The sequence below is a fragment of the Sebastes fasciatus genome, chromosome 11 (assembly GCF_043250625.1).
Source record: "Sebastes fasciatus isolate fSebFas1 chromosome 11, fSebFas1.pri, whole genome shotgun sequence".
In the NCBI taxonomy this organism is placed as follows: Eukaryota; Metazoa; Chordata; class Actinopteri; order Perciformes; family Sebastidae; genus Sebastes; species Sebastes fasciatus.
Genome location: NC_133805.1, coordinates 32,839,145 through 32,854,843, shown reverse-complemented (window position 1 = coordinate 32,854,843; position 15,699 = coordinate 32,839,145). Strand labels below are relative to the sequence as shown.

Genomic DNA, 15,699 nt, shown 5'->3' with positions numbered 1-15,699 from the left:
CACGCCTACAAAGCTGTGTCATATTAGATTCAATGCAGTTCAACAGTCATCTCTGTTACTTAGATTCTGAAAACCACAGACTATTTTCATTCGTAGCTGTAAATTGATTTATTCTTCTTAGTATTACGTATGTTTTTTTTCCGTCATTTGTTACAAATTCTTGATATGTCAAACACTCTTCTTGATTATGCCTCCATCCTGACCAACTTGAAACTGTTCATAGTGAGGTCTGTGAATTGATTCTAGAAAGACATGGTGATTTTTTTTTTTAGTTCAACAGTTTTGGGAACTACACCAATTCACTTTCTTGCAGAGTAAAACAAGATTGATACCACTTTCGTGTCTGCATGGTAAATATGATATTTCATAACCTGCAGCAGCCGGTTAGCTCAACTCTGCATAAAGACTTGAAACACAGTTCTGTCCAAAGGTAACACAATCTGCCTCCCAGTACCTCTTCATATCATTTGTTTAATCTGTACAAAAGACGAAGTTTAAAAAGGACTCATTGTGGTTATACAGGTGGTTATATGACGGACGATTTCTTGGCCAGGAGTAGTGACTTCTGTGTCCAGGCAACCAGCTGGGACTCCAGGAAGTCACTGCACTTGGCCAAGAAATAGTCTGTCACATAACCTCTCGTAAAACCACAATGTGTTGTTTTTATACAGATAGAGGTTGAGAAGGTTGGTAGGTGTACAGTAGGTGGATTTTATTACCTTTGAATGGCTCCAGGTTAGCTGTTTCCAATCTTTATGCCAAGCTAAGCTAAAGACTTGCTGCTGGTTTACCATACAGTCACAGCACCACAAAAACCAAAACATTGTTTTTAACATACCACTCAAGGTAAGGACATTTTTTTGAATTGTTGATGAGCTGACCCTTTAACTGTATTTTGTATTCTTCCACACAATAAATGCTTCATCACACTGCCAGCACAGTAAGTTTATGTTTTCATACATTTTCCATTTCACTGCCAACGGCAACAGAAGGCAACACCAAGAGACACACACGAGGCCAGCTTTGTTCACTAAACCTCCTGTAGGTCACATTTCCATTTTACAATCAAGATGATGGATGTTTTCCAAGGTGTGAAAAGGCCACATGGGTGTTTACTCATGTTTTTGTCGACATGTTATACTATGACTTTTTTGACATACTATTCGGACTTTTTTCGACATACAATGACTTTTTTGACATACTAAACTATGATTTTTTTCTACATATTTTACTATGTTTTTGTCTACATACTATACTATGACTTTTTTTCGACATACTAAACTTTGACTTTTCGACATATACTATGACTTTTTACGACATACTAGACTTTTTATGACTGTTTTTGACATATTATACTTTGAAAAAATGTTCAATGCCGTGAGCACAAATAAAACAAAAATATTGCTATATACCACTCGAGGTAAGGAAATCTTTAAAATGTGGATGAGCTGACCCTTTAACTTCAGAAGAAGTTACTGATGAATCTCACAAACAGTTCATAACTTTTCACACAATAAATGTTTTATTACTCTGTGACAGGACACACACATTACACTGCCAGCACATCATTAATGTTGCGTACAAGTTTCAGACATTCTCCACTTCATTGCCAAACTACATCAACAGCAGAACCCTACTCACAATACCACTCTAAAGATGCCACATACAAAGCCCAGGGTGGATGCTGAGGCAACACCATAATACACACACACTCATACACACGATTTGCAGGTGATAAGGACACACACACACACACACAGCCAGCTCAGCTCACTAAACCTTCTGTAGGTCACAATTCCATCTAACAGTCAAGATGGTAGATGATTTTCAAGGTGTGAACAGACGTTAGATTAACAGCGTGTGATCCTCCTGGTATATAATATCTCTTTAGAAGCAGCTTTAGGGGATTACATTAATTTTGGGGCTCAAAATGCTGTAGAAAAAAATGAAATGACAAAAGCCAGACATCACCCACCTCAACATGGGTGTTTTCTCAGCTACATAGTTAAAATTAGCTACATTTTCAGGACTAAAACTTAAATACAGTACATAATGAGTGCTTATATATATTTTTATCTCAATAATTACTTTGATTGGGGATCTCGGAATTACGTCAGCTCTAGCTTGTTGAAACTACTTAAGAGCTCTATTCCAAACGACTCACCCTCAAATTTAATCTGTCAATATCTAAAAAATAGAAGATCCCTTCTGTAAAGTGCCATGACTTTACCATACAATATACCTTTTTTAAATTACCAACTATCTTTGAAAATCTACTTTAATTTATTTGCAGTCAATCGGCGTTCGATCAGTCATCGTGTGAGTAGCGTCACTGTTCTGTGAAGCTGTTTTCTTGCAGGAGTGAAGCGCTCCACTGGCAGCGATGCAACGGCTCAGATGGCCGCAGTGGTGTTGGTCTCTTTGGGTCGGATCCGGGTCACGTGTTCCAGCTGGCCGGAGTCGGACACGTCGTAGCTAGTCTTGTACTTGGCAAGGATTTTCATCAGTGGACGGAGCTTCAGCCACCACTGCTCCTTAGGGATCCTGTGGCTGAGGAGACAAAACACAAGGATGACTTATATACTCATGTACTGTGATATTTTTCTTGCTTTTTCCGACACACTGTACAAGGACATTTTGACTATTTTCGACGTATTATACTATGACCTTTTTCAAAATACTATACTATGATTTGTTTTTGCTGTTTTCGACATACGACTTGTTAAAAACTCTAAGTATATGTCGAAAAAAGTAGAAAAAGTCATAGTACTGTATGTCGAAAAAAGTCAGTACAGTATATCGAAAAAAAATTAACACTAAAGTATGGCGACAAAATACTTTTATAAAAACTTTATTCAACATTATATACTATGACTTTTCGACAGACTACACTATGAATTATTTTCGACATACTCTATGACTTTTTTCAACTTTATTTGACATGCTCTACAATGGCTTTTTTCGACATACTATACTATAACTTCTTTAAAATGTTTTTCGGGATACTATATTTTTATAGTATAGTGTGTCGAAATCAGTCCTAAAGTCATAGTATAGTTTTTCAAAATAAGTAAAAAAAAAAAGAAAGTCATAGTATTGTTTGTCCAAAAAGTCATAGTATAGTGTCGAAAAAAGTTGAAAAAAAAAAAATTAAAAAAAAGTCCTAGTATGGTATGTCGAAAAAAAAGTTGAAAAAAAGTCCTAGAATGTCGAAAAAAGTCAGTATAGTATGTTGAAAAAAAGTCAGTTTGGAATGTCAAAAAGTCATAGTATAGTATGTCGAAAAACACAAAGATGTCAGTGTAGCATGTCGAAAAAATTCATAAAAAATTCATAGTATATTATGTCGAAAAAAGTCAGAGTCCTATAGTATGTCGGAAAAGTCATAGTATACTATACTATGATTTTTTTTCGACATACTATAATACTACTTTTTTAACGTACTATACTATAACTTTATTAGAAATTTTAAATTAGAAAATACAATAGTATGATTTTTTTCAACACACTACTATGATTTTTTTTACTATTTTAGACACACTATACTATGACTATTTAATACCTTTTTTGGCATACTATGACTTTTACACTTTGAGAAACTATAAGTGAAGTATAAGTTTGTCTCATCTTTTTAGTGAATCAGGGAGGTGTATTGCTACAGAGGGTAAAACTGAAAGTGTTTCTTACACAAAGTCAGTCTCGTCCCGTAGCTGTGACACGGGCTGAAAGACCAGAGCTCTGCGACGCATCCCCAACAGGCAGGCCGTGTCCTCCGAGTTAGCAAACACTCGCCCTGCGTTGAAGACAAGCATCAGCCTTTATAACCAAACACATAGTGCACCCACTCATACACGGACACGGAGGAATCCAGAAAAACAAGGAACCATGTCTGCAGAGTTTTGTTTTACCTCCTTTGTAAGACTCCTTGAGCGTCCGTGTGATCCATTGTATGGCTTTAGCAGCAACTTTGGTGCCAAAGTTTCTATCAAATGGTGATGGAGCTCCTCCCTGTGAAAAGGGAAGCAGATATTGTTCTATTTTAAAAAAAAAGGCTGGGAAATAATATCACAATATCAAAAAAAAGGATATTTGTATGATATATGTAAAATGCTAATAATGATGATTAATACAACAAAATGTTATATCACACAAAACAACAGAATTCTGTAAAACAGTAACACAATATGATCACATCATCGCAACTCCACTAAAACACAATGTTATTGAATTATCATCCATCCCCAATTTACAATATTTAGCTGACACCCTTATGCACCCCACCTCTCTCTCAGTGCATGCTGGGATAGGCTACAGCTACCTGCGACCATGGAAAGTCTAATGCCCGGGCCACACAGCCTGTGTGAGCAGCGCATGTGCATCGCAAAACCTTTTTCCCTTTTTATTTCGGCACCAATGTTAACAGGTTAAAGCAGCCACACAGCCCGCGTGAGCAGCCCGCGGCACAGCGTGGGTGCCTCTCTTCTAGACATTCAAGGTCTCGCCTATTTTATTTCCCCCATTTACAGCAAAAATAGACAGTGAAAATGATCTTTAGACAGTATATTGACATCGTACCAGCAACATATTCTAGACGTTGAAACTGTAGTAATGTCACAGACATGGAAAAAAGTAAAAATGTATTTCTAACGCAACACTTGTTTCCATTTCAAAATAAAGCCCACTAACATTTTTCTGTGGACAGAATCCCTTCATTACTTAACAAGGCTTTTATTCTGAACTATTTGCAGGACAATGTTGTTGAAAATGCAGTAACTTGCATGGCTTCATAATTAATAAAATACCTGCCTTTAATTGATTTTTATTATAATTTACAGCAACAGCAGCAACGCTGTTGGTGTGGACACCACGCGCGTGTGAGCCGCAGCAGTAAGCAAGGTCGCCGTCTCGAGCAGCTCACGCAGGCAGCCGATTGGCCCAGGCAAAGAGGAGGATTTATGGACTCACTCAATTTCAGGATAACATGACTCCCTACATCACTTCAATTCATTAACTTCCAACAAGTGGAAATAAAGCATGTACAATAAAATGTGATTGTGTGTGTGTGTGTGTGTGTGTGTGTGTGTGTGTGTGTGCGTGCGTGCGTGCGTGTGTGTGTCTCTGTGTCTGTTTCCTACCTGCTGCATATGACCGAGGATGTTCTTCCTACAGTCAAACACTCCTTTTCCCTCCTCAGTGTACAGCTGGTAGATAAAGTCAGTGGTGAAGTTCTCATTGGAGTTCTCATTTCTAAAAAGACGCATTAAAAGGGCAACAGGTTAATTACAGGTTAAAACAAAGAAGTTAGAACCTGCTGTAAAGTTTTCTTAGGAACTACTTTCTACCTTAGAAATAATCCCCTATTGAAAGTTGTTGACGGTGTGTAACAGGGACATAGATTCTGAAATGAGACGTTGCCGTATTTTTTGTAATTTGGGTGTACCAGCCTTTTAAGCAATCTAACTAGTGTCCTCATGCTGTTGGTTCTCTATACCCCCAGTGATCAAGTGCCCTTGAGCCAGGGCATCAGTCCGCTGTCCACCTACCTGCAGAGCCACTTGCAATGCACCACTGTGCTCGAGTGTGTCTTGTAATAATGAAATCATGCAGGTGCAAACCTCAGCACAGGCACACAATGTCACCTACACACTGTCCAAAATACTACATTTGTCCTAGTTCCACAGAATTCCATCCTGCTGGGAGCACTTTAAACAGTGGGATGGTGCAGTGGACTTAAAATAGCCACAACAGATGACACCGAGTTAAGTGTGTAAGGTCGATTAGCTGTCAAACACATTTTAAGAGCAATTCGTTTTGTGTAATTCACTGAAAACAAATACTTATTTACAATAAAGCATCACAAAGAATGATTTACCATTAAGAAATAGATAAATAAAATAAATAGTTTTTACACTCCTATCTCGTGTTCTCTCCCTCAGTGCTATACACACACACACCCATGCAAAATCCCACAGGCTAAACAGTGCGTGTGATGGGGTAATGCCATGGAAACTGCAGCTGAAATGTAACATTTAAAAAAGGAACAAATTGTCTGGCATATCTGAGTGCTGAGACTCACCTGAGCACCATGCCTCTCTGGATACTCGTCTTCATCTTCTGTGTCAGATGCTCCACGTTGGCCTGAAAACAAAGCGCAAAGAATGTTCACGTTCAACCGCAGCGACGGCGGCCTGCAACCTGCAACCTGCACGGGTAGCCGATCCAGCCGTCTCATCACCACCTCAGAACGGAGAGGCTGCAGGGTCTCATCACCACCACAGAACGGAGAGGGTGCAGGGTGACATATACACCACCAGAGGGAACCTGGTGGTATCATACCTGCTGTTTCTCCCCTGCTAACACCCAATCAAACCTAAAACCACTCTTAGCTTACAGGGCTCTTTACCATAGATTCTATAGCAGTCACTTTTTGTTTTCATTTGTCATCATTTCTGCACTTTTCAAAATGTCAGGAGAAAAAAACTTTAACAAATATAACACTTTTTTTTAATCTTGGTTTATGTTTTTGTGATTTGGTCTTATTAATATTGTATAATATCTAATGAAGAATTACTTTACTAACAACCAAATCAAATTCAATCAAATTCAAACTCAATATATTCTCTGTTGCTATGGTATGTTATTATGTGTATGAGCACAAAGTGGCTCACACAAGGCAATCAAAAAACAACTATTATAAAAGCAAATCAAAACCCTAAAAAAAAGACATTAAACTGTACTAGAATAAAGGTAAAATAAAAATAAAACAAGATCACAGACTATCAGGTGCATGTGCATTTGAACATTTTTCATTAGCACTGTGGCGTAGAGGGGTGGCAAGCTTCATCCTTAAAGGGATAAATAAAGCTGTAATGAACTCAATAGAGTTTAAGTCTGACACAATGTGACAGCAACAACATAAACATGGGGACAACCCTGACGCCTCTAATCACCCCGACCTGATCTGTCTGTCATGCAGTGATGCAGTTCAGAGGTTATTAATAAATTGCTTCAGACGTACAGCCATAATCTGGGTCACATACACATTCCTGAAACCTCCAGGGAGAGCCAGTGATGAGCTGTAGGAGCCTCAGAGCCAGGCGTAAACTTTCAAAAGATATATTTATGTATACTACTCAGGTTAACTTAAGGTTATGAAATATAAAGAGACATTCCTGATGATGTGAGGCACTCATCTGAAAACAAGAGGGAGACACAAGGGGAACGGCAGCCCTGTTTTCGAAGTGGCTGTTGTTCTCCTTTAAGTTGGAAACGTTGCCTTATTACAGCTTTACTAAATGCTGAAATGAGACTGTATCTCTGACCTGCAGGTCCCGGATGTTAAACGGCTCCTCGTAGATGTAGACGGTGTCGGCGCCTGCAGCCAGACCGCCCACGGTAGCCAGGTAGCCACAGTAGCCCCCCATGGTCTCGATGATGAAGACCCGCCGCTTGGTGCCACTGGCGGACTGCTTGATGCGATCACATGTCTGAATCATACACGCAGGTTTCACAGTTATTAACAAGCAAAACGGTAGATTTGTTCACCACGGCGACTTCACCAAAGTAGAGCTGAAATTCAATTCAATCAACAGAAAATTTGACAATAATTTTAGATAGTGAGTTAATCATATAAAGAATGAATGAAGTGAAAGGTTGCTACAATTTCTCAAATGTGGGGATTTGTTGTTTTTATCTATTTAAATTGAATTAAATACGTTTGGCTTTTTAGGTTTGCGGTCAGTCTAAGTAAACAATCTGAAATTTGGGCCGTGGAAAATTGTTGGGAATTTAGATATATGTCTATAGACTACACAATAAATCAAAAGTTATCAGAAAAAATAGTTGATGATAATGATCAGCTGCAGCTCTACTTTAGTAGATAAAAGACTGAGTAAACATGCAGTTACCGTTTAATGTCCATGCTACAAGAAGAGTCAGATCAAACATTCTGAGTCTCAGTGATGCACAGGTTAACTCCTTATTAATTAATAAAACATTGATATGCCAGGGCAGTGGGTGCTTTACTTAAGTTTTAACCTGCATTACTGCTTATTTACTTGAAAGCTACATATTATTGTAGGCAACTTTTGCATAATAATTAATGTAATTTCAGTATATTCAGGATTTTACTATTGGATTTGATTGGACATGGTTATCACTTTGTGTTTTGTACAAGGTCTATCTGCTATGAAACAATAAAAGGTTTAACTAACTAACATTTGAACGAGCATTTTTGTTGTTGCAAGATTTACAAAACCTTCGTTTTAACAGTTACAAGCATACATTTTTAAGATTAACTGTAAGATGTTTCACATCAAAAGCCTCTTATTGCTGTACAATAGTAGGTGTAGTAGCTCACACACTGCCTTGGTTTTCTGTAGACACAGGTAGGTTTAGATTCCCATATTAAGAAGAATCATTGAATTGGGATGGCTAGTGATTAAATGCAGACGTGGACATCAGAGTTAATCTGTGCATACTGGAACTCTGTTCTAACTAGGTGAGTGAAGTCGACCAGATCTGAATAGTATACATCAGGGCAGCCTTTTTTATCTTGTTGGTAAACCTCATTGTTTTACCCATCTGGTATCAACAGTACAGCCAACACGTTCTCATCATAACTCGTCACATACTGACGCTTTGTCAGACCCCTCGGTGTCACTTTTCGGTCGCAGTTAACACGTTGTTAATGTTGTGAATTAAACAAAAACACTTGCTTAGGATTAGGCAACAAAACCACTACAGTTAGTTTAAGGAAGAAACAACATGGTTGGGCTTAAAATTACTACGTTTGTACAGTGAAAATGCGTCTCGATGTGGAGAAAACAGGGCACGAATGATCGGTTGATTGTAGCGTTAAAGTGAAACTTGATGCACGGGACACGAACAGCGGCCTCCTGGATGAAAGCCTTGTGTTTGTTGCACCCATCCACCCCCCCGCCCGCCCGCCCGCCATGTGTGTCTCTTTTCCACTTTAGACTATGTCATCACAGCACTATCCCTGAGCCTTTACTGTTGCCGTGGATGGGGTTTCGTTGTAGTTAATGGTGTGTCGCATACTGCCGCCAAAGGGTGCCTTGTGCAGCGGTATTGAACGTTGGCGGCCGTGACAAAGCGTCGGTATTTGACGCCCTGGGAATAAGAACGGGTTGGTGCAGCAGGTAAAACAAAAGCATTGGCAACCAGCATCCAGGCTTGAAAACATATCAGTGTTGCACTCCTCAAACACAAACAGCATCACAAACTTTACTAGCAGGAAGAGAGGGATTTATCACATAGCTGCTTCCAAAATAAAGATCATCAATACAACATAAAAGCAGTCAGCTGACATGCAAATGCATTATGGTCATCAGATTTGCGTATTTTGGATTAGCAGGGAAATGTGTACTCACAGATTGGAGTTCTACTTCTGTTCTCACATACAGCTTTCGAACTGATCATAATTCAACTCTCTAAATATGCAGGACTGATTCTGTTATCAAGGTATCTTCATAGGTTAAACTAGGACTTATCCACATTAACTGTCATTATCATAAGACATGTATCACTAGAAGATGCCTCTAGCTGTTATTTTCCTGTGTTTTTTCCACTGGCCCTTACCTGCACGATGGCGTTGAGGGACGTGTCAGCTCCGATACTGAAGTCGGTGCCGGGCACATTGTTACTAATGGTGACAGGCAGCATGCACATCGGGATGCAAAACTCCTCGTGGTCGGCCCGGGCCTCGTACAACTGCAGCAGGGACTCAAAGGCCTGATGGTGGTGGCCGGTGACATAAGGTTAGACTACCAGGGGTTAACAATGCATATCTGAGACCCAGTCAGTGTGTCCTTGTGTAGGAGACTACAGTGTTTTTACAGGCTGCTTCATGGTGCACAGCGGCTCCCTTGGCTTGTATCCTTCCCTGTAGCTGAAGCTGTGTCCCAATTTGATGCTACATGCTAACTGTTTACAGTATGTACTATGTGTTCATTTTCATATACTATTTTTGCATTATGCAAGAAATCAATGCACTTTTACATTACTTTTTTTCCAGGGATGTTTCTGGAGCTGTTTCACCAACATCTACAACATCATGTATTTACACAACAAAGGAGAACTCAGGAAAACTTAACTCTGAGTTTTAACCACTTACTGTACATTTGGACGTAGCTGATGCTAGTTTAAATATACCAGTTCAACAGTAATCTTTCCCCCTATGGAGTTGGTGAACGATAATCTAAATGCCATTTTAGGAGCTTTCCCAATTCTACATAATTGAACACTTCTAGTCTACCAAGGTTGAAGGACACAAGTAAAGGGAGTCCTTTGAATTAAACCGAGACCATGAAGATGTACCACTGTAACGTGTGTGTATGGCCTGCAGTGTGTGTGCTGCTGCTGGGCTGGCTCTCTCCAGGTGACCGGGGCTTTGGCTTCCCATTGGCTTAGAGGAGATGGGATGGGGGAGGTGGGGGCGAGGGGGGTCACCCTGGCTGACACATAGCGGTGTTGACGCGACAAGATAAAGACTAGGGTGGGTCTCCAGAGGCTGTGGGCGATGCTTCCTTTTATGTGCAAGAATGTACAGAGGGCCTGGCCTGGTTCAAAACAAAGACAAGACTAAAATGTAGACTGCATTCAGCAATGCTGGACTTATACATCACGGCATGCAGACTCTCCAAGAGCACCAACTCTGTGCCATATGGATGCAAGCAGAGTGTCTCTGTTGCGTTGTATATCATCATCGTCCAGTCGTCTGCTGTTTCCCCAAACAAACACAGAGCGGGCCGCATGAACACGCCAGGGCCACGCGCCAAAAACATGCCACAACACGTCACTGCATGCCCTAGCTGCACTTACCTGGGACCTCCGCTGTCCAGCTCGCCTCCAACAACAACCAGTATTGAGGGTTTTTCTGCTGTATGTGTCCTGATGCAGTGTGTGGGCATTAGCTGAATCCTGCTTATTAGCTTCTGTGGTAATTGTGACTATGTTTCTACTGTTCTAGGACCTCTGGTTGCAACATCCACCTCGGTATACTTAATAACTAACTAAATACATTTGTAATTCAAGGATATTAAAAAATATATATACTGTATCAGTGTCTTGCCATTAGCCAATCATTTCCTGTTGCATTTTTGCCTGAAGATGTGTCGCCAAAGCTATATGTGATTTGCGATTTTGGGCTATACAAATAAAATTGACTTGACCTGGCAAGTCTGAATTGTGTTTGAATTTTTGTTCTCATACTTCTTTGCACTGTACCAGTATCATATACTACCATTATGCTATGGTTTTGTTTATGTGAAAGCAGAGGGTTAAGCCTCTACGTTCCATTTAGGTCTAAGGAAGCTCTACTTACAGGTTCAATTGTTGAGTGTCGGGCTGACTGTGTTTACACAGAAAATACTGCAGCCCACTGACACTGTACAGCGTTTGTCAATATCATGTGAGCCCTTTGCTGAACTGTCTTGACTGTCTTAACTTGTCAAATAAAGTCCACCTTCTGGTTGTTAAAGTGAGGATGCGAGCTGTCGATCAGCGAAGCCCCAAACTCTGACAGGCTGGATGGTGTGTGTGTGTTAGGCCAGGGTACACACATACAGTACACTCTAATCCAGCCACACTTACATCAGTAATGGCGTTCAGAGCGGTGTCTGAGCCAATGCTGAGGTCTGAACCAGGTATATTGTTGGAGACGGTGGCGGGGACCATAACCATAGGCACACAGAGCTCGGTATGCTTGTCCCGCGCAGCAGAAAGTTCCAGTAATCCCACGTATGCCTGCAGCAGTGAGAGCCAGCGTCTTATTGGTTGTTGTTGTTGTTGTTGAAGGTGTACAGACAAAGGGGATGAGGTGTGGGAGGAAAGCGAAGAGGCCTAACGCCAAGGACTTTACAAGTACAGCGGACAAGAGGACATAGGAGAGTTTTTAACAAAATCCTGGGGGTAGGGGTCAATTTTTTTTTTTTTTTTTTTTTTATTTATGTGGCATTTAGTAGCTCCAATGTGTATTGCATTGTGGAACAACAGTGTTCACAAAGAACACAATAAAAGGTTAAAGGGATGGTTTGGGTGTTTTGAAGTGAGGTTGTAAAGGTACTTATCCTTAGTCAATGTATTACCTACAGTAGATGGCGGTCGGCATGCCCCTCACAGCAGCAAAACGTATTTTAGACACCTAAAAGAACCAATTTCAGTTTAAGTGTATGCTATATTTAGAATATTTTCACTACTTTACCAGCCCTTTCCGACGGGGAACTGAAGCTGTATCCATCTGTGCTTTTGGCAAAGCCACCAGACTCCACTGAAAAAAAACTGTAATTTTTACGAGGTAAAATTTTGTTTGAAACATAGACTGTACAGCTGTCTCACGGCAACGTAAACCGGCAAAAATATTCTAAATATAGCATACACTTAAACTGATATTATTTTTTTTAGGTGGCTTAAATATATTTTGCTGCCGGCCCCGTCCACAGCAGTACATTGCTTTGCTTCCGTGCGTGCGGTAAAGGCACTGTTACACCAAGCTGACAGCTGTCAGACAGTTTGGAGCCGTCCTAGTTTTTGCAGTGTGTCGGCACCGTCGGCTCTAATCTGCCTGTATTGGAGGTTTTCTGGCCAATTCAGCACGTTGAATAGGCGGCGGAGCCCGTCAGAGAAAGAAATCACTCTGATTGGCTGTTCAGTTTAAACAAATCAGTGCACGATAAGAGAAACGGAAGTGAGGAAAGCAAGCAAACGAAGGCACACAGAAGGCTCTTCTCATTTTTCATCTTCATCACATCATTACATCATTCCAATACACGGATATTTTCACAACGACGGGGCCATCTGAAATGAATCATAACAACGGCTTGTGTAACGGCCTTCGGTCTTTCAGTTTCCCTTTTTGAATGATGAATACAGACTACAGCCGCCTGCTGGAAAATTATTTCCTCTCATGCAGGCACAGAACGTACGTGTAAACTGGCTGTTGGCTCTAGTCTTTGCAGTGTGTTCAAATGCAACTTGTCGACCAAGAAAAGGCGACGTGGGGCGACGAAACAGTCAGCCTTCATCGCCGCTAGTCTTTGATTTGGGCTTGGTGTGTCTGGGTCTTAATTCCTGTCTGCTCCTCCTGAGGGCGTGCCAACCACTATCTACTGTAGTTAATACACTGACTGTGGATAACTATCCCTTTAAGCCAACTTAGCATCTTAGCACCTCTCTGAGTATTAGTTTTATCTTTTCCAGTATGAACACACTAAATGTTGAGGAACATGTAGGGAAGACAAACGTGGCAGGAGGGGCTTATTGAAAAGAGGGCTTTGAAGGGGGACAGGGCCTGTTGGTGTGCAGTAGGAAGATCAGAGACAGCGATGGCGGGTGGGACAGAAAAAAGGTCTGGGGATGACTGTACTGGTGGGAGAAGCCAAAGGGAGAGAGCCAGGCCAATCACAGAGGACAATGAAACTCCACACACAGAAAGACAGACAGGGAGGGAGACAGTGTCCATTTTTTGGCCTAGCTGCCCAAGTCAAAAAAACGCTGTATTTTGGAAAATTTAAAATATTTGTTTAGACATTTAAATATCATTTAAATTAGTGATGGAGTTATACTTTGGGCCCAAACTTTTACCTGCACACTTATATAAATATGAGGCCCATCCTCTTTAACAACTAGTTCACTCTACTGCTGAATATTAAATCCATCGTTTGGTTAAGGTCATTGAGGTTTTACATACAAATCATCATAAGGTTTTGGCTTTGCAGCTTGGCCATAAAGTAATAACCAAATATGGACAGACAAGGAGAGAGCCTATAACATTTACATGTGTCTTAAATGTATACTGAAGATATGGTTATACAGAAGCAGAGACGTGTTTTGCAAACTGAAATGTCCTGTAGGGCAAATCAGTTAAATCAGACAATACAATACATAATGCAGGTAAAATACTAGAAAGAGAGAGCTTAATAATGCTGTACGGCAGGTATAACAAGTTTTATCAGATTTATCTTTCAAAATTACTCAGGAATTCTGCTGTCAAACAATTATCAGTAGCTTCTGAAACATAAAACAAACAGTCAGACTAAAATATTTTAAAAGTATGAGGAAACACTGAAAGATAAAATATTGTGCAATTAAGATAAAACACCGCCATTATGTTCAAAAATCAGGTAGAGTTACAAACCTCGAATCCTCCGATGACCAGCAGGGCGTTGATGTTATGGATCCTAATCTGCTCAGCGATCTTATCCAGATGTTTGCCTGGAAGAGTTCTAGCATATAGAAACAAAATAATTAAATTGTGTTGTTAAGCTATTGTTTATATTTAGAGTCAGCCTTTTTAGTCAGTTAAGGTACAGTTACACTGACTATACACAAAGTGTTTTAGTTGATATACAGTAAATTGGCAGAAGGATGTATTGAGATTTGTAAAGGATTAAACCTCATTCAGATAGGATTAACATTAATATTCTGCCTCGCTCCTTGGTAACTAAGCTCAAGGTCAAGATTTTGTAATTCATCACTTGGTAGAGCAAAGGAAAAGATAGAGTTATTTAAATCTCCCGTCTGAGGATCCACAACTTCCTTGATTTTTAAAGACAGAAATCATGAGCCTAAAGCAAAAAAATAAAACAACAGATGATTAATTTATTAATTTCATTTTAAAAAAAAAAGATTTAATTTGAGAAAAGTAAGAGAAAAAACAGCATCTAATGTCAAGAAACAAAAAAACAACAAATGTATACAAGATTTAAGTCACTAACAATATCAATACAATCTTCAGATTACACATCTACACTTTTTTTCCCCACACACAACTCACCGTTTGGTCCCGAGCAGAGAGCCTCCTTGGCCAGTCCAACCACCAACATCTCCCCATTTGATCTCCTTGATCTGATTTATAAAAACAGGAAGATGTCATAATTATTCACAGTCATTCATTTTTGCAAAAACTACTTCACTTCAAATACTAAACTCATTTTTGATGTGTAGATGATGATTCACAGATCCACAGACTTCATTGACAACAGATTTTATTAGAGCTACTTCCTACAGAAGAGACTGTCCTTTGAAATCTGTCGACAGTGTGTTCTGCGGATTATCCAGACTAACAGGGACACTGATTTCAGAAAAAGATGTGGCTGCTGAATTTCTTTAAATTAATTTTTTTCATGCCGTGAGCACCACAGAGAAAATGTTATTAAAACTAATGTGGTGGAGGCAGAAATCTTAAAAGACCGATATCTCAAAACCTTGGTAAATATAACCAATGGACGATGGAGAGAACGCATGGCTGATATACGACGGCGTATTAGGGCCATTTGAGGTAAGAAAAAAATAATGAAATTTAAAACAAAATTTAAATTCACAGAAACACTGCAGTAACGTGAGCCGCCAAGTGCAAAATATATAAATTATATTAGTATTTATTCATGTTCATAAAAGAACACAGAAAGAACATGAAAGATAATGCATATATGCATCTTTCAGGACCTCTGCCTCGCTCAGAGGCCATCCTTACCGTAAGAATACTACTTTAGGAGCAACAAAATTCAGACAGCAGCTGGCGCTACCACAGTTTTGCACTTGGCATCTCATGTTACCGCAGTGTTTTAACGGTGGCGTCTGAGGTGCGATGAGGTTGATCCAACCTTGCAAAGTGAAGCGATGGGGTTCCTTGACAAAAAAAACAAACTGTTTTTTCAGAGTTTTTTCTCGCAAATGTGT

At 39.9% G+C, this 15,699-nt stretch overlaps 1 protein-coding gene across 5 annotated transcripts in view; it reads right to left on the bottom strand.

Annotated features, from left to right (window-relative positions):
* Window positions 1-1,501: 1,501 nt before the first annotated feature.
* LOC141777754 (ATP-dependent 6-phosphofructokinase, platelet type-like) overlaps window positions 1,502-15,699 on the bottom strand; it is a 37,735-nt gene continuing 23,537 nt past the window's right edge. For 2 of the 5 annotated variants that reach the window (XM_074652299.1, XM_074652297.1), the window contains exons 14-22: window positions 14,795-14,865; window positions 14,156-14,243; window positions 11,614-11,766; window positions 7,323-7,487; window positions 6,077-6,138; window positions 5,136-5,247; window positions 3,909-4,008; window positions 3,688-3,793; window positions 1,502-2,550 (exon numbers count right to left, since the gene is read on the bottom strand). In XM_074652299.1, coding sequence (XP_074508400.1) covers window positions 2,394-2,550; window positions 3,688-3,793; window positions 3,909-4,008; window positions 5,136-5,247; window positions 6,077-6,138; window positions 7,323-7,487; window positions 11,614-11,766; window positions 14,156-14,243; window positions 14,795-14,865 — 1,014 coding nt within the window. In that variant the 3' untranslated portion in view covers window positions 1,502-2,393. Of the gene's footprint in view, window positions 2,551-3,687; window positions 3,794-3,908; window positions 4,009-5,135; window positions 5,248-6,076; window positions 6,139-7,322; window positions 7,488-9,600; window positions 9,754-11,613; window positions 11,767-14,155; window positions 14,244-14,794; window positions 14,866-15,699 lie in introns of all 5 variants that reach the window. The other 3 variants (XM_074652298.1, XM_074652295.1, XM_074652300.1) reach the window with 2 other exon arrangements.